The 22,674-nt window shown below is 43.5% G+C and overlaps 1 protein-coding gene across 4 annotated transcripts in view; it reads left to right on the top strand.

Moving 5' to 3' along the window:
* PHC2 (polyhomeotic homolog 2) overlaps window positions 1–22,674 on the top strand; it is a 120,653-nt gene that overhangs the window by 47,543 nt on the left and 50,436 nt on the right. For all 4 annotated transcript variants that reach the window (XM_060205835.1, XM_060205834.1, XM_007523237.3 and 1 more), the window contains exons 2-5: window positions 15,425–15,652; window positions 18,706–18,864; window positions 19,981–20,058; window positions 20,740–20,904. In XM_060205835.1, the coding sequence (XP_060061818.1) occupies window positions 15,479–15,652; window positions 18,706–18,864; window positions 19,981–20,058; window positions 20,740–20,904 (576 nt within the window). In that variant the 5' untranslated portion in view covers window positions 15,425–15,478. The remainder of the gene's footprint in view (window positions 1–15,424; window positions 15,653–18,705; window positions 18,865–19,980; window positions 20,059–20,739; window positions 20,905–22,674) is intronic.

Genomic DNA, 22,674 nt, shown 5'->3' with positions numbered 1-22,674 from the left:
GCTCCAGTTGTAAGTAAGCACAAATGCATTGAAATCTCTCCATATAATTTCTACTCTGTAGTCCTTTTCTGCGTACTGAACTGTCAAAATTAGCTACCCAAGTTTCATCACCATGAGAAAAGTAGAGTAAAATTATACTTGACTGGAAAGAGAGGAAGACTAAGACATACATACATTTATATGCTCTTCACAAACAGTTAGAAATGGGTTGGAAACCAAGAAGCTAAAAGCAGTAAGCATGCTAAGAGAGGAAAAGCAAATGGAATCAAGTGAAACACTCCATATACAAAAGGAAGCAAGAGGCTGGTGGTTGCAGTAGACCACAGGCTCACCACAGACTTGCAGTATGTTTCTGCTAGAGAGGAATATTAATAGCAATGAGAGGGTATTATCTGGGACAAGTGGGGGAAAGGAGGCCTCAGAACTGGACCTGGGGGACTCTGGAATTGCACTGTGATTCCACAGCTATGAAGCAGCTGTCATGACAAGTTGCTAGGGTAAAAGCAGAGCAAGAAGCCTCTTAGGAATGACTGTGTCCTTTGAATAAATTGTGGAATAAGCCAAAGCTGTGAGACTCTTAAGTGGTAAAAAGAAGATGGCAGAAGAGAGGAAGCTAAGATCTCAAGTTATATACTTATGCACAGTGTAACATAACCTTAATCCAGATGCCTTGATAACTGATAAATCAAACATTGCATGAAAAATAACTCTTAAGAAGGATGTTTGCTGTCTGGACTGAGAACTTGTGCTATACAGAACTTGAAGTTTTGTGTGTATGTGTGTGTGGGGGGGAGTGAGATTGGTGCTAATCTAGTCATGGAAGTCTCTGAAGCTAGCTTCTAGTCTCCTGTTTCCCGCTCCCTTCCCAACACGTGTGTGTGAGGGCACATGTATGAACATCCTCCTCACACATGCACACCATGCCTTAAGAGTATCCTGAATATCACTTCTTCCCATTGTACCTTCAGGTGAGCAGGTTATTCTTCTTGCTTTTCTTATTCTCAGGAAGAAAACTCCTAAGGTTTGAGAAAGGGAATTTTTGAATTATGAGAAAAAGCTTTTAATTAATCATGGACTATGGTTCAATAATCGTAAATTATTAAAACCACAAAAATTGCAATGTCTTTTTCACATTAAAGGCATACCCATATTAAAAGCAGGACATGAATCATAGATTCAAACCATTTTGGTATATGCTGTTTACAGTTTTATGATCTTGGGCAAGTTGTTTTACTGCTCAGAATCTGTTTCCTCATCAGTAATTACTATTCTAAAATGCTAGGATAATTAACTAGATAATATTTTGATTATAGAATGCCTATTCTGTGCTACATACTAAGTTAGGTGTGTTTTCTTGCATTTATTTTTTTTTTCCGGCCACTAGGGTTCTTGCTGAGGCTCAGTGCTAACACTACAAATTTACCACTCCTGGCAGCCATTGTTTACTTTTTCTTTATTTTTTTCTTTTTTTAATTTTAATAGGACAGAGAAAAAATTGATAAGGAAGAGGGAGATAGAGAGAGAGACACTTGCAATATTTCCTCACCACTCATTTAGCATTCCCCCTGCAGGAAGGGTGAGTGAGGTTCACACCCATGTGTGCTCAACCAGGTACATCACTGCCTGAGCTCAACCAGGTACATCACTGCCTGGCCCCCGAGAAAAATCTTAAGAATTAGTATCACTAGTATTATCTATAAGTGAGGGAGCTGATGCCCATAGAAGTTAAATAACCTCCTAGTTTTCTAACCTTCCTGAGATCTGCCAAGTGGGGCTGAGGAAGAAGACACTTTCTCTGTATAAGGAGCTCCCTCTTTTTCTTTTCAGTGGGGCTGCTTCTCTGAAACTGGGTCTGGCATGTAACAGGGATTTTGGAGAGGCAGGTAGGTGTCCCTTATCCCTTTTCTCCAAAGGACTGACAGACAATTGTTTTTGTTTTGTATTACTTATCAATTAAGCAGTAAAAAAAAAATGATTTTATGAACATTCAAGTGGGGGGGGGCAGGTGAGTACACTCAGTAGAGTGTACATATTACTATGTGCAAGTACCCAAGTTCAAGTTCCCATTCCCTACCTGCAGGGGGGAGGCTTCACAAATGGTGAAGCGGTGTTGCAGGTATCTCTCTCTTTCCCTTCCTATCTTTTCCTTCTCTCTCAATTTATCCCTGTCCTATCAAATTAAAAGGAGGAGAACGAGGAAGAAGAAAGAAAATGGCTTTCAGAAGTGGTAGATTTGTTATGGAGGTACTGAGTCCCGGTGATAATCCTGGTAGCGATTTAAAAAAAAAAAGTGTGATTACTGGGATACATGGTAGGCCCTGGGAGAGGGGGTAGTTGATAAGATTACTGTAGAATGACACCCACCCCACCCTCCAGCTTGAAAGAGCTCTGGTGAGACAGTGTATCAGACAGAAGACAAGAGGAGCCCAGTTAACTCTTAAGAGCTCACTGACCCAGAGAAGTCTAGACAAGAGCAAGCATGAGTAATCCTGCCTCTTGCACATGGACTTGTAGCCCTAGTTTCGTATCCTATACCTGCTGTTTTAGCTTATTGCTTTGGATGAGTTCTTGGAACTCATGAGCTGTTTTCCTATGGGAAAAAGGAAGAAGTAGTCCCTGAGTCATAGAGTTGTTGTGAGGAATAAATGAGACCATGAATATAAGGATCCTGTCCCTGAGTATGCACTCAAGTAACGGGAAAGAAATTTCATTTGCCAGCACCAGGTCTAAGGCCACTGGTCTCTTACTGAATAAAAGAACATCCATATACAGAACAAATATCTTCTAACTGGAGAGACCATTTCTATCCCAAGAAATCCATCTCTTTGTAATGTATCAGAGCTGCATTCCCTAATGTCCTCATAGGGTTCCAGAGGGAAGCTTTGAAGAAGGAAGGCTGCACTCTTAGAACAAACTCTTGGTGGGGATAGTATGCTGAGGTTTTAGGGGAAAAAAAAAAAAAATATATATATATATATATATATATATATATATCACCCCAATAATCCTGCTTCTCCTAGGCAGTTTCAGCACTAGTATTCATAAAAATAAACTCCTTAATTGCAATGTCTACAAAGAGTTGAATGATACCTACGGATACAGATACATTATGTCTAAGGTATATGCCAGTTGGGAGGGGTAGAGAAAGAGGAAAAAGGGAAAAGAAGCCTGCAGATGAATTTATAGATAAATTACATGCCCTTGAACAATTATTTCAAAAGTCTGGTAGTTTTCCATGGCCTCTGTTCTGACTTGCTTATGTTTGTCAGGATATAGCAGTGCCAGGGTCAAGGCCAGTTCAAGGCTGGAGTAGAGTGGCAGAAGATGGTAAGCTCTAAAAATTGGTAATGATGTATGTGTGTGTGTGTGTGTGTGTGTGTGTGTGTATGTGTGTGTGTGTATTTATACATATGTGTTTATATATGCTTCATGGAGAATTAGTATGGAGGAATTTTTAATAGAGATCTTGACTCCCGAGATTCTATGTACAAATTCCAGGAATGCACAGTTCTGCTGAGACTAAACAAGGAAAACTGATGGGGGAAGGAGATTTTTCCCAACTTTGAGGTCAGCACAGAGTTTCCTAACTTTGAAGGTATCAAGGAACATAAAGGTATCTTTTTCTCTGGAAATAGTCTTCTGCCCTAGCCCAGGCTACTTTTTTATAGTCTATGCCACAAACTAGGTGATTTCAAACAATAGACATGTATTGCCTCACAGTTCTGTGAACTGGAAGCCTGAAATCAAGATGTCAGCAGGGCCATGCTCCCACTGAAGCCCTTCCTTGATCTTCCTAACTGCTGGTAGTTCCGGGTATTATGCTTGTTAAAGTGTAACTCCAGTTTTAGCCCCCATCTCCACAGGGCTGTCCTCTCCCTGTATATGTCTATTTAGATAGATAGATAGATAGATAGATAGATAGATAGATAGATAGATATCCTCACATTGAATTCTTTTATAAGGACACTACTCATATTGAATTAGGGGCCCACCCTACTCCAGAATAATCTCCTTTTAGCTAATTGCATCTTCAGTGACCCTGCTTCCAAATAAGATCACACTCTGACATTTGAGGATTAGAACTGTAGCAAATCATTTTTGAAGGGACACAGTTCAGCTCAATAATACATTATTTGAAATGATGTTGAAGGGTGTCGTGCATGTAGTATGTGATGGCAGAGAACTTAAAGAAATGATTTTTTTTTAGATTGAATCAGAGGGAGAAAGTGAAAGAAAGAGACCACAGCACTGAAACTTCAATTGAAGGAAGGATAAGGATAAGGGCTGGGCTTAAACCTGGGTCAAACACATGGCAAAGTAGCACACTATTCAAGTGAGCTATTTTGCCTTAGGAAATAAATGTCTTAAAGTGAGACATAATATAGTGAGGAGACCCAGATTCCAGTGTAGATTTCTTCTCTGGGAAGCTAGCAGACTAGTATACCTGTTTAAGCCTTAGATTTTAAATTCAAGAATCTTTAATTATGTCAAAAACAACAATAATAACAGTCCCCTTATGATAATATTAATAGCAGGTACATTTACTAAATATTTAACAAGTTAGGGGACTGGGTGGTGGTGTGCCTGGTAACAACACTTAAGGACCTGGGTTCAAGCTTCTGATTTCTCACTTGCAGGGGGAAAGCTTTGTGAGTGGTGAAGCAATCCTGCAGGTGTATCTCTTTCTTTCTATCACCTGCTTCCTTCTCGATTTCTGGCTGTCTCTGTCCAATAAATAAATAAAGATAATTAAAAAAAAGTTTCACCTATGGGACTACATCAAATTAAAAAGCTTCTGCACAGCAAAAGAAACCACTACCCAAACCAAGAGACCCCTCACAGAATGGGAGAAGATCTTTACATGCCATACATCAGATAAGAGGCTAATAACCAAAATATATAAAGAGCTGGCCAAACTCAACAACAAGAAAACAAATAACCCCATCCAAAAATGGGGGAGGACATGGACAGAATATTCACCACAAAAGAGATCCAAAAGGCCAAGAAACACATGAAAAAATGCTCCAAGTCTTTCATTGTAAGAGAAATGCAAAGAAAGACAACAATGAGATACCACTTCACTTCTGTGAGAATGTCATACATCAGAAAAGGTAGCAGCAGCAAATGCTGGAGAGGTTGTGGGGTCAAAGAAACCCTCCTGCACTGCTGGTAGGAATGTCAATTGGTCCACCCTCTGTGGAGAACAGTCTGGAGAACTCTCAGAAAGCTAGAAATGGACCTACCCTATGAGCCTGCAATTCCTCTCCTGGGGATATAGCCTAAGGAACTTAACACACCTATCCCAAAAGATCTGTGTGCACATATGTTCTTAGTAGCACAATTTGTAATAGCCAAAACCTGGAAGTAACCCAGGTGTCCAACAGCAGATGAGTGGCTGAGCAAGTTGTGGTATATATACACAATGGAATACTACTCAGCTATAAAAAATGGTGACTTCACTGTTTTCAGCCGATCTTGGATGGACCTTGAAAAATTCATGTTAAGTGAAATAAGTCAGAAACAGAAGGATGAATATGGGATGATCTCACTCTCGGGCAGAAGTTGAAAAACAAGATCAGAAGAGCAAACACAAGTAGAACCTCAACTGGCATTTGCATATTGCATCAAGTAAAAGACTCTGGGGTGGGTGGGTGGGTGGTTGGGGGAGAATACAGATCCAAGAAGGATGACAGAGAACCTACTGGGAGTTGTATTGTTTTATGGAAAACTGGGAAATGTTATGCATGTACAAACTGTTATATTTACTGTCGAATGTAAAACATTAATTCCCCAATGAAGAAATTAAAAAAGAGGTTTCAGGCCCAGTCTCAGTGCTTTATGTATATTAATTCATCTATAATAATACAACAACATTCTAATGGTAGTTATTATCATCCCAGTTTTACTGTTGAGGAAACTGAAGCCTAGAGAGGTTTTGTACCCACTTGGAGCCTCACACTAGGCTGAAGTTGAGGCCATGAGAGTCTGGATCTGCAGAATATGTTCTTAATTACTATATAGGCTGACTCTCTAAAATCTTATGTTCTGAAGGAGCCTTTTGGAAAAACTGCCCTTTTAAAAAGAAACAAAGGTAGAACAGACTCTAGTTCTTTATAAAGAGATGGAGTGTGACTGTGATCAATGATAAAAAAAGACTTAGGAGGTACTCGCTGTGAATTTAACATGGTTAATTATTTTCTAAATCCCAAATTGGGTTCACATCCTCATGGTTACTGCTTTCTGAGTAATAGTGCATTACAGACATTTCATTTGATTCATTGAACCCCTGAGGGAAGTGTGATCTTACTAAACTGCTGAAGAAAATGAGATCCAAAAGATGACATAACTTACTCAAGAGTACAGAGTTAGAATTTGCACCCAGGAGTCAGACATCAAAAATCTAGCCCCTGTTAAAATTCTAATTCCAAACCTCATACTACTGACCAGTGTGTTCCAGGTACACTGTCAGACATGTGGCTGATAAAATGGGTTTCCTGAAGAACAAAGGTCCTGTAAGCTACAGTCCATAGGCCCCATCCAACTTCCCACATTGTTTGGTAGCTAATGTTTTAGGGAAACACAGCCACACTCCACTTAGGACTTGTTTCTGGTAGCTTTGATAGAGACTACATACTTGCAAAGCCTAAAATATTTGCTACCTGGCTCTGTACAGAAGAGGTTTGCCAACTCCTGCCATAGGGCTATGGAGTCTAGGTAGATTGGTCCCCAGTCTCCAAATACATTCCCTACCAAAAAGAGATCAAGCCTTTCACTCCCCACTTCTTCTTCTTAAACCAAGCAGCACCGGTTTATTACAGGAACGTTTGGTATAGTTTGCCTTTTAAAAGTTGTGAAGAAAGCAGTGAGGTTTCAGGAAAGGCCTATTCATTTAAATGTATGGGGTTCTGTTTCACAAGAAAGTCATTCTATTCTGATTGCTAGGACTATCTGTAACTTGCCGTTCTTTGTTTCTTTTGTGCCTCTGTTTATTTACTTATATTTCCAGAGGCACTAAAGGAGGCGGCATGCAGAGAATTGGGGAGAGAGGGAACTTTTTGAGGAGTTTTGAACAGAATCCATTTGGACTGCTTCCAGCCTATCTATTAGGAGCCTCAGACAGCTGCTGGAGGCATACTTAGACTGGTAGAATTCAGGATACTTTGGGCAATGCAGCAACTCAGAGGTGTAAGGAGGTCTCCTCTCCATCCCTAAGGGTAAAGAGATTGACTGCTTGGCTATTATTGAATTACACCTCACACAGAGAAGAGCAGAGGCAAAGCCATAACAGAGGACCACCATCATCACCCAGCCTGTTCAAACTCTCCAAGCACAAATCACTACTGGAATGATAATACCAAGCAGTCTTTGTGAGGCAGACTAGACCTCTCATTTCCTGTCAGTCTCTGATTCCAGTAGGAAAAAACCCACCCCAATTTACCCCAGGGGTTTAGGCTCAATTTAGTTAGAGAGCTCTGTTTTTACTGTCTTTACCCTCCACTTCCCTGTAACCTCTGTCACAGCTGAAATCCGCAGCAAATGGATTTCCCCAACCCTGGGGACAAAGGCCTAGTGTTCCCTAGACTTGGTGGCTCCTAGGAGAGCAGAACCATCAACATTTCTCCAGCTGCTGGTCTTGGGCCTTCTGGGCAACAGGGACCTGTAATAAGATCACTATCCAAGTTGGTTACAGTCAGCACATCTTTCAAAGTGGTCCCTTGCGGTTGGGAGGAGAAATTGACTGAAGTAGGAATCACAGCCTTTAGAGCTTGAACTCAGACAAAACCACACAGTCAGTTGGAACTTAGAGAAAAACAGACTTCCAGTTCTGGATGTTAGCCATTAATCAGATTTGGCTGTGGTTCATAGTGGGAGCTGACAGGGATGGGTGGCCTTGGGGAAGAAATAAGGAACTAGTTAGAAGAAGGAATAAGAGTAGGCATTAAAAAGAAATTGAATAGGGTGTCTGTAAAATGCTTAAAGCCTAGATACCATGAAAATGTAAGTGTTCCGATTTTCTAATGAGAGGCCCCAGGGTTCAAGGCATAATGAGAGTCCGTATATAATACAGGAACCCTGGCTGAGACTGCCTGTACTTCCCACACAGCTCTGAAGCAGAAGGAAGTGGGAGTAGATTGGTACTGAAAAGTAGGCTTGGGCTCAAAGAGAGTAACAGTAGTAGAAAAAGTCTTGGGAGCCACTATGTTGTTCTATACTTCCTAATTATTTCTTTAAAAAAATACTTCTGGGAGTTGAGCGGTAGCGCAGTGGGTTAAGCGCAGGTGGCATAAAGGACAAGGACCGGTGTAAGGATCATGGTTTGAGCCCCCGGCTTCCCACCTGCAGGGGAGTCGCTTCACAAGTCTCAATCTTTTTCTCCCCCTCTCTGTCTTCCCCTCCTCTCTCCATTTCTCTCTGTCCTATCCAACAACGACGACATCAATAACAACAACAATAATAATTACAACAATAATAACTACAACAATAAAACTATAAAGGCAACAAAAGGGAAAATAAATATTTTAAAAAGTTAAAAAAGGAAAAACAACAAAAATGACAAAAAGGAATAAATAAATAAATATTTTTTAAAATGCTTCTAATTTTATTTTAATGAGAGAGAGAGAGATACAAAGAGAGAGCCCAGAGCACTGCTCAGATCTGGTTTATGGTGGTACAGGTGATTGAACCTGGGACTTCCAAGCCTCAGTCATAAAAGTCATTTTGCATAGCCATTATGCTGTCTCTCCCACCCCCTAAGTAATTTCTTTCTATCTCAATATCCCTTCCACTTGGAGACCAATGAGAGAATGGCATGTAGCAGGACCCTAGCTTCTAATTTCTCTTTAAGACAAACTCCTACCTCCAAGGTGACTAAATCCCCAACCCCTGAGTCCAGTAGATTTTCTGGAGTTACCTTTTATACCCGTGTTCCTGGAAAAAAGACAAAAGAGCCATAGCTCCTTAAATGAGTCACCTCTCCCCCATGGGTCTCAGTTTGACATAGGAGAAACAGGAGAGATTATAGTAATGTTTAATTTCTAAAACTAATTGGCAGGAACACTGAATATCATCTTTAACATGTATGTTACATATATAGAAATATTATAAGTATAAAGTACATAGTAAGCATAATTAAGGGAGGAGCCAGGTGATAGGGGGTGTCCTGGGTTGGAGTCCTACTACCACATGGAAGCTCCATAGAATGGTGCTGTGGTATCTTACTCCCTCTTTCTCTGTCTCTCCCCATCTCTAAAATAGAAAGAGGAAGTAGTCTCAGAGAAGGACGCAAAATAGTGCTATCAGAAATGTGTGAAGCCCAGTTACTACATTAAAAAAAAAAAAAAAGGAGTCGGGCTGTAGCGCAGCGGGTTAAGCGCAGGTGGCGCAAAGCACAAGGACCAGCCTAAAGATCCTGGTTCGACCCCCCAGCTCCCCACCTGCAGGGGAGTCACATCACAGGCGGTGAAGCAGGTCTGCAGGTGTCTATCTTTCTCTCCTCCTCTCTGTCTTCCCCTCCTCTCTCCATTTCTCTCTGTCCTATCCAACGACAACAACAATAATAACTACAACAATAAAACAACAAGGGCAACAAAAGGGAATAAATAAATAAATATAAAAAAAATTTTTAAAAAAATCACTACTACAACAACCATAAAAAACAAGGGCAACAAAAGGGGAAAATAAATAAATAAATAAATATTTTTTTAAATTACTAATAATTAGGGGATTAAATTTAGTTATCTCAGTTTCTTTCCACTTTCTGAAAAATCTGGTATGCTCTGATACAGACTTTTGCTCAGTCTTATGGAAATAATGTCTCACTGTGCATGAAATAGTGTCTCATTATGCATGAAGTCTCAGGGGATGCATTGGGAGGAAAGTTCTGACTTTGACCGAGTTCTGTGATGGCCTTAGATAAGTTATTTAGATAGACTTCTCATTGACAACTCTGGAATGATAGCATCTACCCTTACAGAGAGTGATGAGTACATAGAGAGCATCTAGTATTGCTGGACACATGGTAGGTAGTCAACAAATAATCCCTATTACTAGTATAAACAACACTGATAGAAGGTACTGACGTCTTGAGGTTGTTAGGAAGAATCTGCAATGAGGTAGCGCCCCCCCCACCACCACCACCAGAGCACTGCTCAACTGGGGTTTATGGTGGTGCTGGGGATTGCACGTGGGAGCTCAGAGCCTCAGGCCTAAAAGATGTTTACATAACCATTATGCTGTCTCCCCAGTCCTGAGGTAAAAAAATTAAACAGCTTTCAGATAAGAAGTAGGATGGAGGGGAGGAGAGTAATGGTTATGCAAAGAGACTCTCAGGGCTGAGGCTCCAAAGTCCCAGGTTCAATTCCCTGCACCGCCATAAGCCAGAGCTGAGCGGTGCCTCTGGTTTAAAAAAATAAATTTTAAAAAAAGAGCCTTCAAAGGAGGTTTCATGTCTTCTACCTCTTTTTTATTCCTGATACTTAAGAAGAATACCTTACATATGGTAGATATTCAATATATAATCCGATTATGGTGGGACTTGGAACTTGTTGGTTACAAAAAGTTCTAGGATAGTTGATAAAGAGTGGAAGTTGGACAGCTAGCTTTGTACAATGGAAGCAAAGAGAGTGTGGGCTTGAGTGGCTTGAATGCTACTTCGCCTCTGAAATGTTCCTTAATCGAAGCAGATCCTGTGCTTTCCTCCTCTGTAATTTTCATGAGACATTGAGAGCCAAAGTGGAAATGTGCACTTGAGCAACAGCCGTAGTTATCAAAATCATGAGCTAGAACAGAGTGCAGCTGGGGGGAGGGCATGCGCTATCTGGAAAACCAGGGGGACGGTGAACGAGAGAGAATGTGCTTTGATATGCCTGTGGGGAAGACACAGTGAGAAGAGTAAGACGTCATATGTTCCAGATAGGGAAAGAGACACACAGTGAGTCAGATGTAGTGTGAAGCTTAGTCATTGGTGAGTCTGGGGAGCTGGAGACAGTACAGGGAGACAGACCCAGTAGAGTAAACCTAGACAGGTGGGGGTGGAGAAGAAGAGGAGGGAGAGGGAAGCACTCCTTCAAGAGTGTCAAGGAGAAGATCAAAGGCAAAGTGGAGTGTGAACTCACAGGAGGACGGGCAGCACAAGCAAGCCAGCTGTAGATCCATGGTGAAAGGGAGGGCAGGTAAATAGAGGGGAGCTCTTACTGTAGCACTTTTCTTTCTGAGTGAGACTGACCACAAAGCATACAAAATATAGCCATGCTTTTTTTCCTTTTCTGAGTCAAATGGTCACGTGAAATAAAGTTAGAGCACCAAAAGAAAAGGAAGAAGGAGGGAGAGAAAGAAGAAAGAAAAGAGCAAGCAAATATGTGCCCAGGGGTGAGAGGCGAGGGCCAAAAGTGTAGGAACAGGAATAAGAAAGCTGGGGTTGAGGGTGCCGAAATGATCCAAGCAGAAAATGGCAAAGGAGGTTGTGGGTAAAACTGAGGAATGGGATAATGAAGACAGGAAGGAAAGTGACAGGCAAGCAAAAGAGCTCAGGAAATATATTATGTAGATATCACCATGTTGCTGGGGACAGCACTGATGTACCTGTGTTGCCCCCAAAAGGAGCATTACCATCAGACTGCAATTTTCCTGTAAAGGGATGTCATACTCATGTTAAAATTTCTTTTATTTATTTTTATATTTATTTATTTATTCCCTTTTGTTGCCCTTGTTTTATTGTTGCAATTATTATTGTTGTTGATATTGATGCCGTCATTGTTGGATAGGACAGAGAGAAATGGAGAGAGGAGGGGAAGACAGAGAGGGGGAGAGAAAGATAGACACCTGCAGACCTGCTTCACCGCCTGTGATGTGACTCCCCTGCAGGTGGGGAGCCGGGGGGTCGAACCAGGATCTTTATGCCCATCCTTGCGCTTTGCGCCACCTGCGCTTAACCCACTGCACTACCGCCCAACTCCCTTATTTATTTGTTTTTAACAGAGACTGTGCACACTGTATATAAAATCTGTCCTTACTGCTAAGGGAAAAAATAGAAGTGAGGCTTTAGCACCTAGGATCCTTAAGTTGCTATGACTGGTGCCCTATTTCCCTATCTGACTTTTCTATGTTTATGATTACTTCAGCTGAGATTTTTGTCTCTTTGTTGTTGTTGTTGCCCTTGTTGTTGTAGCCTTGTTGTGATTATTATTGTTGTTATTGTTGATGTCATTCGTTGTTGGATAGGACAGAGAGAAATGGAGAGAGGAGGGGAAGACAGAGGGGGAGAGAAAGATAGACACCTGCAGACCTGCTTCTCCACTTGTGAAGCGACTCCCCTGCAGGTGGGGAGCCGGGGGTTCAAACTGGGATCCTTACACCAGTCCTTGCACTTTGCGCCACCTGCACTTAACCCGCTGCACTACCATATGACCCCTGATTTTTCTTTCTTTTTTTTTTCCTCCAGGGTTATTGCTGGGCTCGGTGCCTGCACCATGAATCCACCGCTCCTGGAGGCCATTTTCCCCCTTTTTGTTGCCCTAGTTGTTGCAGCCTCGTTGCGGTTATTATTGCCATTGTTGATGTTGTTTTGTTGTTGGATAGGACAGAGAGAAATGGAGAGAGGAGGGGAAGACAGAGAGGGAGAGAAAGACAGACACCTGCAGACCTGCTTCACCGCCCGTGAAGCGACTCCCCTGCAGGTGGGGAGCCGGGGGCTCGAACCGGGATCCTTACAGCCGGTCCCTGCGCTTTGCGCCACGTGTGCTTAACCCACTGCGCCACCGCCAGACTCCCCTGATTTTTCTTTTTAAAAAAATATTTTTACTTCTTTATTTATTGGATAGAAGCAGAGAGAAGTTGAGAGGGAAGGGGAATATAATGAGGGAGAGAGAAACCTACAGCACTGCCTCGATGCTCATGAAACTTCTCCCTGCAGGTGGGGACCAAGGGCTTGAACCCAGGTCCTTGCTAGTGGTATTGTGTGCACTCTACTTAGTGTGCCACCATCCAGCCCCCAGCTGAGACTATGATGGAATGAAAAGCAAGAACTGAAACCCAATTCTGGTAAACACTTTGAGAAAAAGAGGCCAGGCATTTAAGAGAAGACCTAGGAATTCTATGGGTTTTTTTTCTTTCTTTCTTTTTGTGCCTCCAGGTGCCCACACTACAAATCCACTGTTCTTGTGGGCATTCCCCCCCCCCCAATTTTTTGGATAGGACAGAGAGAAATTGTGAAGGGAGGGGAAGACAGAGAGGGGGAGAGAGAGACAGACACCGCAGACCTGCTTCACTGCTTGTGAAGTGATCCCCCTGCAGGTGGGGAGCCGGGGGCTTGTACCAGGGTCCTTGTACAGGTCCTTATGCTTTGTACTATGTATGTTTAACCTGGTGCACCACCACCCAGCCCCCTCTATGGGATATTCTATACATTTATGTTTGTATTGATTGGGAGCCTTACATTTTTAAAAAGATATACATATTTGTTAACAGAGTATCACTCTGACTTATGTGTTGCTGAGGATTGAACTTAGAACTTAGTGCTTCCAAATCTGGATTCTATTTGCTCTATTAATTGAACCTCATTTCTAGTTTGTCACCTTCTACAAGATCATGAGGTATGCCTCCTACACTTTCTTCTTTTATTTTTTTAATATTTATTTATTTATCCCCTTTTGTTGCCCTTGTTGTGTTATTGTTGTAGTTATTATTGATGTCATTGTTGTTGGATAGGACAGAGAGAAATGGAGAGAGGAGAAGAAGACAGAGAGGAGGAGAGAGAGACACCTGCAGACCTATTTCACCACCTGTGAAGTGACTCCCCTACAGGTGGGAAGCTGGGGGCTCGAACCAGGATCCTTACACCGGTCCTTGTGCTTTGCGCCACCTGCACTTAACCCGCTACCGCCCAACTCCCGCCTCCTACACTTTCTATCCATCCCACCCTTACCTTCCTAGGACATGAGATAAAGAGATGTTAAGTAGGGCAGAACATAGAAAATATTTCTTAGTTCTTATGTCTCGTTGATTCCTACATCATTTTTGTCATAAAAAACATCCTTAATGAGGTCCAAAATTGAGTGCAGTTCAAGACAAAGGGAGTTCATAGACAATACCTTGCCCTGTGGCAGTAAGAGCAGACATAGAGACATTAAGGGAGATCTCTGGTTAAGGACAAGGTCATCAGTGCTGTTTGTAGGCTGTTATACTGCATTTGAAGCCTTAGTTCTCTGGACTTCAACTTGAAGAGTGCCAAATAGGAGCAGCCCAGATTTCTGGACCTCATTCATCCCTGTTTCTAGTCTTTGGCTACAGTTTTTCACCTCAGTGTGAAACTGCCCCAGCCTTGAGAATATTGACAGTCCCCAAACTGAGCCCCATCGGGAAGATGGTAACAGGACATTAATAGCTATTTTAGATCTCTCATCTGTTTCAGTTCTTTGTCCTCATTAGCTTTAAAATCACATTTTCTTCATTTATTAAGTTGGTTTGAAATACCAATAGAAAAATCACATGTCTGCAGTAAAACTTAGATAACAAAAGGTTGTTTTCAGATGTAGGAAGTGGGTAGAAGGAAAAGCTCATATGTACAAATGAAAATTTTAGGAACAATGTGACAGCACCTTGGGTTTTGCTCTCCCACCATGCATTCTTTCCTCCTCATCCCTTGTCTACTCTCAGACACACTGATTTTTAGTTATGTCTGACTTCCAGTTCTGAATTATAAGATGGCCCTTGAAGGAATTTCTAGTGCCCCTGAATGACCAAGATAGGAGGTTCCAAAAATTTGTTTCATCCTGGAAAATAATTGATGTATTGGAACAGGACAATGACAGCCAGACTGGGGACAGTTTTAATAACCACAACAGCCAATGTTTATGTGACAGTAGGTGTACAATTGATACTCACTAAACACTTTGTATCATCTTATTTATCCTGCCAACAATCCACATGCTGATACTTTTACATCTAATAGGTTGAGACAACAGGTTAGAGATGTGTGACCTGCCAAGATTCCCCAGGTAATAAGTGGCAGATCCAGCACTCAAATCCAAGTCTTTCTGATTCTACAATCTGCAATTTTAACCACATTTCTCAATGTAGTCCCCCTTCTCAACATTAGATGACAGAGTAGTCAGTAATTCATAAAGAAAATAGAGACTCCAAACACACTTCAAACATTTCTGGCTTTTCTAACAACAAAACAAAATGAGTAAAATGAACAGACCAGAGACTTTATAACCAGGCAAACTTGATTTCAAATCTTGCCGAGTGAACCAAGTCTTACCTTTTCCCATACCTGTTGGCAGGTATGTCTCGGGGTCTCATATCAGATGTGGTCCCGGCACAGGCTGATGGAAAGCTGTTATGTGTGTGTGTGTGTGTGTGTGTGTGTGTGTGTTTCTCTAAAAAGCACTTGTTTCCTGATTCTCTCCTACCTCTTCTCTCCCAGCATCTGCTTGCTCTCCTGCCATCTGGGTGCCCTGCCTGAGCCAACCTATAGGCCATGGAGAATGAGCTGCCAATCCCCCATACATCGAGTGGTGCCAGTGTTTCTAACAGTACCAGTGGGGTCAGTAGCAGCAGTGGCTGCACCAACAGCAGCAGTGGTGGAAGTGGCCGCTCCACGGGGCCCCAGATTTCTGTCTACAGTGGCATTCCTGACCGGCAGACCGTGCAGGTAAGATTCCAACTGACCTAGAAATCATTTTCCTTAACTACCTTCAGGACTAACTGGGGAGACATGTTGGCATGGTGAGGTGGAGTAGCCAGATGTGGATCTGGAGTGGGTGTAATGCGAGTGTGTTAGTGGATGGATACTTGCGCTCAGAGGAGAGGTGATGCTCGATGGGGCCAGTCAAGAAGGTGTGGAAACAGTAGGGGTGTACAGCAGGGCAGGAAGGTTCCCTTCTTACCTGGTGATTCAGATCCCAGAGGGCTGTTTTGGGAAGGTATGTGTGTGGGGCAAACAAAAAGAACAAACAGGAGAGGAAAAAATGTGAGCTTCTCAGCCATAATCTAGACACTATCTAAATGGCCATTCTCTTCTGACAAGTCTAGGTTTCTTAAAGACAAGGTACCAAAAAAAAAAAAAAAAAAAAAGAACCCCCAAGCAGCCTTTTGTCTTTGCAGCTTCTTGGCCTCTTCCCTAAGGCAGTGTTTTGCAAAATGTCACCCATGAGGTCTTCAGGTGATGGATGACACAGGGCTCCAGAGTACAGTCATGACCGTGCACTGCCACCTGCTAACGTGCACTGCACTGCACACATATCTAGCTTCTCCTGCTGCTGTAAGAATAGTTATTATTAGGCATGATTCTATAAGTTAGAAAACTGAAGCTCAAAAAAGGCAGTAGTTTATCTAAGGTCATTTAGGTAAAGACAAAAAAAAAAAAAAAAAAAAGCCAAGCCAATTGTTCCCCTAAGCCTGTGTTCTTAATCACGTAATCACTGCAGTGTCTGCTTGAAGGTCCCAAATAAAATAGGCATAAAAAGAGAAGCTGTAGCCAGAAAGTATGTGTGGTAAGTCACTTTGCTAGTACACTGTGAATGTACCAGACAAGTGACCTCATTCTGCTTTGGCCCCAGGCCCAGATTAAGGACTAGAGAAGAAGCCACAGTAGGTAGAAAGAGGGCCTGGAAAATCTAGTCACAGAAGGTACTAGCAGGTACTGTGGAATTTTTCTTTCCTGCTTATCTTTCTTCTTATGTCATGCCCAGCCTCTTGCCCAGGGCCTAGTTAGCTCTAGTTTCTAGCATCTGATTTCAGGATGTGCCCTCCCTTCATAACTTTAGGCAAAAGGATTTGGGAGGTTCAGCTCTGGAAAATGGAATGACTCCAGGTTTTTTCTGTACCCAAACAGTCTTCAGGGACTCCTCCTATTTCCACACTTTGACATCTTTTTTAAAATCATTGCAAAGAGACAGAGAGAAGTCAAGAGGGAATGGGGAAGATAGAAAGGGACAGAAACAGAGAGACAGCTGTCACACCACTTCAGTGCTCATGAAGCTTTCCCCTTGCAGGTGGGGACTGAGATTTGAACCGGGGTCCTTGAGCGCTGTAATGTGTGCATTTAACCAGGTGCACCACCACCACCCGACCCCCACTCTTTGTGAGAAAGTGTCATAGTGTCTCAGTTCCTGCTGTCTGGACTACTGAGAGATACTTCTGGGAGCTCAAGGTGATGAAGGAGAGCTAAAGAAAGAGCTCTGTGTGTAAGGTGTCTCCCTTGCCATGCAGACGGTTCAGGTTTGAACCCTGGCATGATGTGGGGAGTGCTTTAGTGTCTTCTTTACCTCTGTTTGTCTTTGAATGAGAAACCCTGCCAGAATTTTGCCCATGTATGAGGTGCTGACAATGCAAAAACAAAGCAAAAAATGAGAGTGGTGAGTTCAACTAAAGAACTAAGAACAAGACTAAAGAGACCTGAGTTCAGGTGAGCTAGAACACTCCAAGGGAAGGGCATACTGAAGGAAGCCTGCAGAAGAGCTGGGAATAACCGGTGGTGGGTATAGGGGGAGACCTCAGGACACATAGAGAATTGGTGCTGTCAGCCTGTTTGCACAGAACCCCGTGTCTAAGGTTATTTTGTCTTGAGCCACGAGCCCTGGAAACCACGGTGAGCTGGAGAGAGCCAAGCTGGAGGCTTGTTGGGGGACAAAGAGTTAAAGCCAGGGTCTAGGATCTGGAACATCCTAGTGACCAGGAATTCCAGGTGGGGTGTGGGACAAAGCTTGACCTGGGCTTGTACTGGACATCAAGAAAAAGGAGGTGGAAGGAAGAGTGGCCACCTAAGAGAGGAGAAATATCTCTGGCACTCAGGAGAAGACATAGAATCTGAGAACTGGTGAAAAGCATTTGATTTTCTTTGTTCCTAGGGTGGAAGGAACCACTGAGGGACCAAGTGAATTCTGTGATGGAAATAAAAAAGCAGCCTTTTATCATTTCTAAGAAACTATGCTTCAGTCAATCCCATGAGAAGAGAGAAAAGCATTGAGACCAAGGAATGGATGGTGGTTCAAAAGAGGTGGCAGAAGAGAATGAGAGAGGAGAAGCCAAAGAGAAATCCCCATGGCATTAGTCTGTTCTGAAAGGCAAGGGGATCTTCTGTGCACTAGTAGAACTTTCTAGGCAAGCAGGAACAGAACATGAGAAACAGTGCCAAGTCTGCCTGAGGTCTCAGTCAGGCTATTTTTCCCTTCAGATAAGTTTTCATTTGGCTGGATGTATTGCAAAGCTGGAGCAGAGACCTACTTTGAACTTGCCTTCCTTCCCACTACTTTTCTTCTCTCTGCCTTGCCAAACTTTAGTTCCCTCTGCCATTATTTCTTCCTTGTTCTAGTCACCCTCATCTGAGACTGCAGAGTCGCAGAGGAAGAGAGTGTCACCGAATCCCTGCCTGGGATATGGTTTCAGTGGAAGTTTAAACCACTCCATCCTCACAGACCCTCCTCACAGTGTCCTCTCTCAGGGACAGCTGACACAGGGTAGACTGTCTTGCAGAGATGCAGTAGAACACAGGAGCTGATGAGAGACATAAGATAGACAAGGCATAGAGTTGTATGGCCCTTTGCAAACCGTTGTCTTCCCTACGTCATTGGGGAGTGGTGATTAGTGACAACAGTGGTCGCAGAACCTGCTGTCCTCTTAGCTGTTGGGAAAGGGGGAAGTTGGCAAAGCATATTGCAGGCAGGCTGTCCGGCATGTGGCAGCACCTCGCCCCGCCCTTCTCAGGTGATCCAGCAGGCCCTGCACAGGCAGCCCAGCACCGCGGCTCAGTACCTGCAGCAGATGTACGCCGCACAGCAGCAGCACCTCATGCTGCAGACGGCAGCACTGCAGCAGCAGCACCTCAGCAGCGCCCAGCTACAGAGCCTGGCAGCCGTGCAGCAGGTAAGAACGGCAGCAGTGCTACTGGGCTGTGGTGGTGGTGGTGGAAGTAAGTGGAGTGAGAGGCAGGCATTGCATAGGTGCTCCCTGTGAGTTCTTTTCTGGAATCCTAGCAGGAACTGCTTACATAGGATGCCTTTGACAGATGAGGAAAGAGACTCTGGAAGGTTAAGTACTTTGCCCAAGGTCACACAGCTGGTTTGAAGAACAACTGGAAAAGTCTATCTAACTCAAGGAAGAAATGGTGGGTCTCTTCTAATCAGTGCAGTTAAGAAAGGAGCTAGAGTTCCAAAGAGATGTCCACAAGAGAAGACTATGGTCATTCAGCTAGTCTGTGTGTTATTGGTAGCTGAGAAAGACAGACTCATTCAATAAGATGTGTGCCAAAGTGTACCCCAGCTGCTAAGTACACTGTAGACCCTGTCTTATTGGAGATTCTTGAAACAAGTAAACAGAAGGCAAAAAAAAAAAAAAAAAAAAACCAGGAAACTGGACATCTAAATACCCAAGTTGTGATAAGCACTATGAAAAAGAAGAGCAGGTCTCTGTATGACTGCACAACAAAGAGGAATGCCTTAGCTTGGGTGGTTGGGGAAGAGACATATCTGCCAAAGTAACAGTGAAGCTGACACAGAAGGACTAGAAGAAGCTCACCCAAGGATAGACACAGTTCGTGGAGCTCAGGAGTGGAATATGGTAAAGCTGGAAACACTGGTCATAATCATAGCTAATAGTGTGAGGGCTTACAGGCTTCCCATGCTATCTGAAGGCAGAATGTTCCGATTTTGTACGCTTTGGTAGATTATTTCTTGAGCCTAGCAATGCTCAATTTCCCACGTAACTTAATGATGATAAGTGTTCCCAAACCCAAAAGCAAACCTACCAGATCCTACCATGTAGGAGCATTCTGCTTTCAGATAGCAGGAAAAAACTATAAATATAAATGTTTTGCCTTATTTCATTCCCACTTTGGAAAAGAGGGAACTAAAGCATAAGCTTGAAGTTACACAGATAAGGTGGTTGATTCCTTGCTATTGAATTACAGAGATTCCTTAGGGATGAGTAGAGAGTTATGGAGACAGATCTGGGACTCTTATGATACAAATCACTTTTCTCTAGGCAAGCCTGGTGGCCAACAGACAAGGGAGCACTTCAAGCAGCAATGTTTCTGCACAGGCCCCAGCCCAGTCATCGTCGGTGAGTAGGATGGATGAGCAGCTGGGAGAGCCCACAGCTCTGGATCTGCTCCTTCACTGGCCAAACTGCTCATGAGCTTTGAGTGGTATAGAATCATGGTTGGAATCTATTACTCTTACCAAAAAAAAAAAAAAAATTGTGCATGTCTCTTTCTGATCCTTACTTTAATAATTCCCTGCCATCATTCGCACATCAGCTTTCTGTTTACAGACCAACTTTATGCTCATTGGCTGCTCCTCTGCAGCTCTGTAGGCCAGTGATAGGTCAGTTCCAGGGACTACTCTAAGGCCCAGGGAACAGAGATAATGGTAAAGAATTCTAGGTTCGCTAAGGAACAGAGAGGGGGAGAGAAAATTGGATGAAGAAGGCCCAGAGATAGCCCACAGAACCTCCTGTTTCAGGGGCCAGGCAGTGGTGTACCCAGTTAAGCACACATAATACTAAGCACAAGGACCCATGCAAGGATCTGGGTTCAAGCCCCCAGCTCCCCACCAGCAGGGAGGATGCTTCACAAGCAGGGAAGCAGGTTTGCAAGTCTATTCTCCCCACCCCCATATCCGCCTTCTCTCTCAATATCTCTGTCCTATCTAATAAAATAGAAAAAAATGACTGCCAGGAGCATGGATTTTTAGTGTCATCACTGAGCCTCCAGTTTCCTACTATCCATGTCTCTCTCAACAGATCAATCTGGCAGCCTCCCCAGCAGCAGCTCAGCTCATCAACCGGGCTCAGAGTGTCAACTCAGCAACAGCCTCAGGCATCGCCCAGCAGGCTGTGCTCTTGGGCAACACATCTTCCCCAGCCCTGACTGCAAGTCAAGCTCAAATGTATCTAAGGGCGCAGATGGTGAGTACACAGCCAGGATGGTGGCTCAGGTGGGCTTGGAGAACAGAGACAGAGAACTAATGGCTGGGAGATTAGAGGAGTAGAGGGGGTTAGAGGGCTGGAGAGACAGCATAGTGGCTCTACAAAAAGGCTTTCATGCCTGAGGCTCTGAGGTCTCAGGTTCAATCCCCAGCAACATCATAAGCCAGAGCTGAGCATTGCTCTGGTAATTAATAAATAAATAAGAAAGATCGGGGCGTAGAGAAGGGGAGTGAAGAAGCTCTAGGGGGACAGGGCAAAATACAAGAGGGGTAGGTAAAGAAGGAGTGTGGGGCCCAGAACACTGAGTGGGCTACCAATAACAGACAGACCAGATGAATGACCATAGTTTTCTCTTGTGGACATCTCTTTGGAACTCTAGCTCAATGACTCAGGGTGGATGGGATGCCCAGCTGAAATAGAAAAAGCTACCCATAATTCCTGCTTTCCTTCCCAGTTATCTTCTTATCAGAAATTACTCTCCAGAATTCATTAGAATACACAGAAGTCCATGCCCAGATGGTCTTTGCACAAAGATAAATTACATAGCCATCTATCTACTCTACAGAAATAGGGTCTTACCCCACTGTGATGGTCTTTGCAGGGAGTGACCTTCATTAGCTGTTAGAATAAAAGGTTTATTTGGCCCAGGTGGTAAAGATGACAACCAGCCTCAGGACATGCTGCTGCCTCCACTGCCATCCTAGCTGAGTCACCATGTTCACCCTATCACATCAGATAATCAGACCATCAGTAAGTTTAATTTGGCCCAGTGTGCTCAGGATAATATCACCACTGGAGACATATACCTAGAAGTTCTTTAAACTTTTCCCTAAAGAGTGCAAAGATCCTTAGGAACCTGTACTTACAAGATTTAGAAGGATTTCCTGGAGGAAATAGCAGCATACTCCCTAGGCGATTATAACACATAGCTCTATGTGGACTCAGATCCCTGTGAGCTAGAGCTCATATGAAGATTTCTCTTTGACGTACTCTCCTGAAGACAATTCAGTCCCACCCCTCTCTTTGCTCCTGTGACCAGAACTTGGCACTTGGAGCTTTTCTAGCCTTGGTATGCAGTCTGTTCCTGACTCTTGAATTTGTTGTTTGAGATGCAGTTGCCTCCCAAGGGAACAGCCTCTCAGACCCACAGTCTAGAGCAGATGCCTACATCTCTAGGGAACTGGACAACTTCATCATGACACCACCCAAACCTACCTTGGTTTCTCATTCCCTTGTCCTACTCAGCTTCTCCAACTAGAGTCCTAATGCCTGTGTGCCTCCCTCCAAGAAGCAGGGCATTCAGATCAGAGGAGCAATTATGGGTGCTTCCAGGTCCTGGGGAAAGCTACACAATCAGACACCAGCACATTCACTGTGACAGTAGGCTAGGCTTGCAGAGGTCAGGTGTCTGTCACACAGGGACCATCATGTGACTTGCACCATGGGCGAAGATGCAGATATAAGCTTAGCTCTTGACATTCTCCTAGCACTGTCTCCTCTTCCCACCCACCCCACCCCCCATCTGACTAGAAAATTACCAAGAGAAGACATCTAATTTGATCCCTTCTGGAGGAGAGTCCTGCTGTAACCTAACCCTAGGGTCAGGCGTTAATATTTCTAGAAAATATCCTAGAAAGTCTTCCTCAGCTTAGGGCCCCTGCTTCCTGACACACTGTGGAAAGAGTGACTTCAGGGTGTCCGAGGGACATTGGTTTCCTCCCTGTTGAGCTCCTCATAGAGACTTCTGAA

The sequence above is a fragment of the Erinaceus europaeus genome, chromosome 13, assembly GCF_950295315.1.
Source record: "Erinaceus europaeus chromosome 13, mEriEur2.1, whole genome shotgun sequence".
Lineage (NCBI taxonomy): Eukaryota > Metazoa > Chordata > Mammalia > Eulipotyphla > Erinaceidae > Erinaceus > Erinaceus europaeus.
This window is presented reverse-complemented; position numbering and strand designations above follow the sequence as displayed.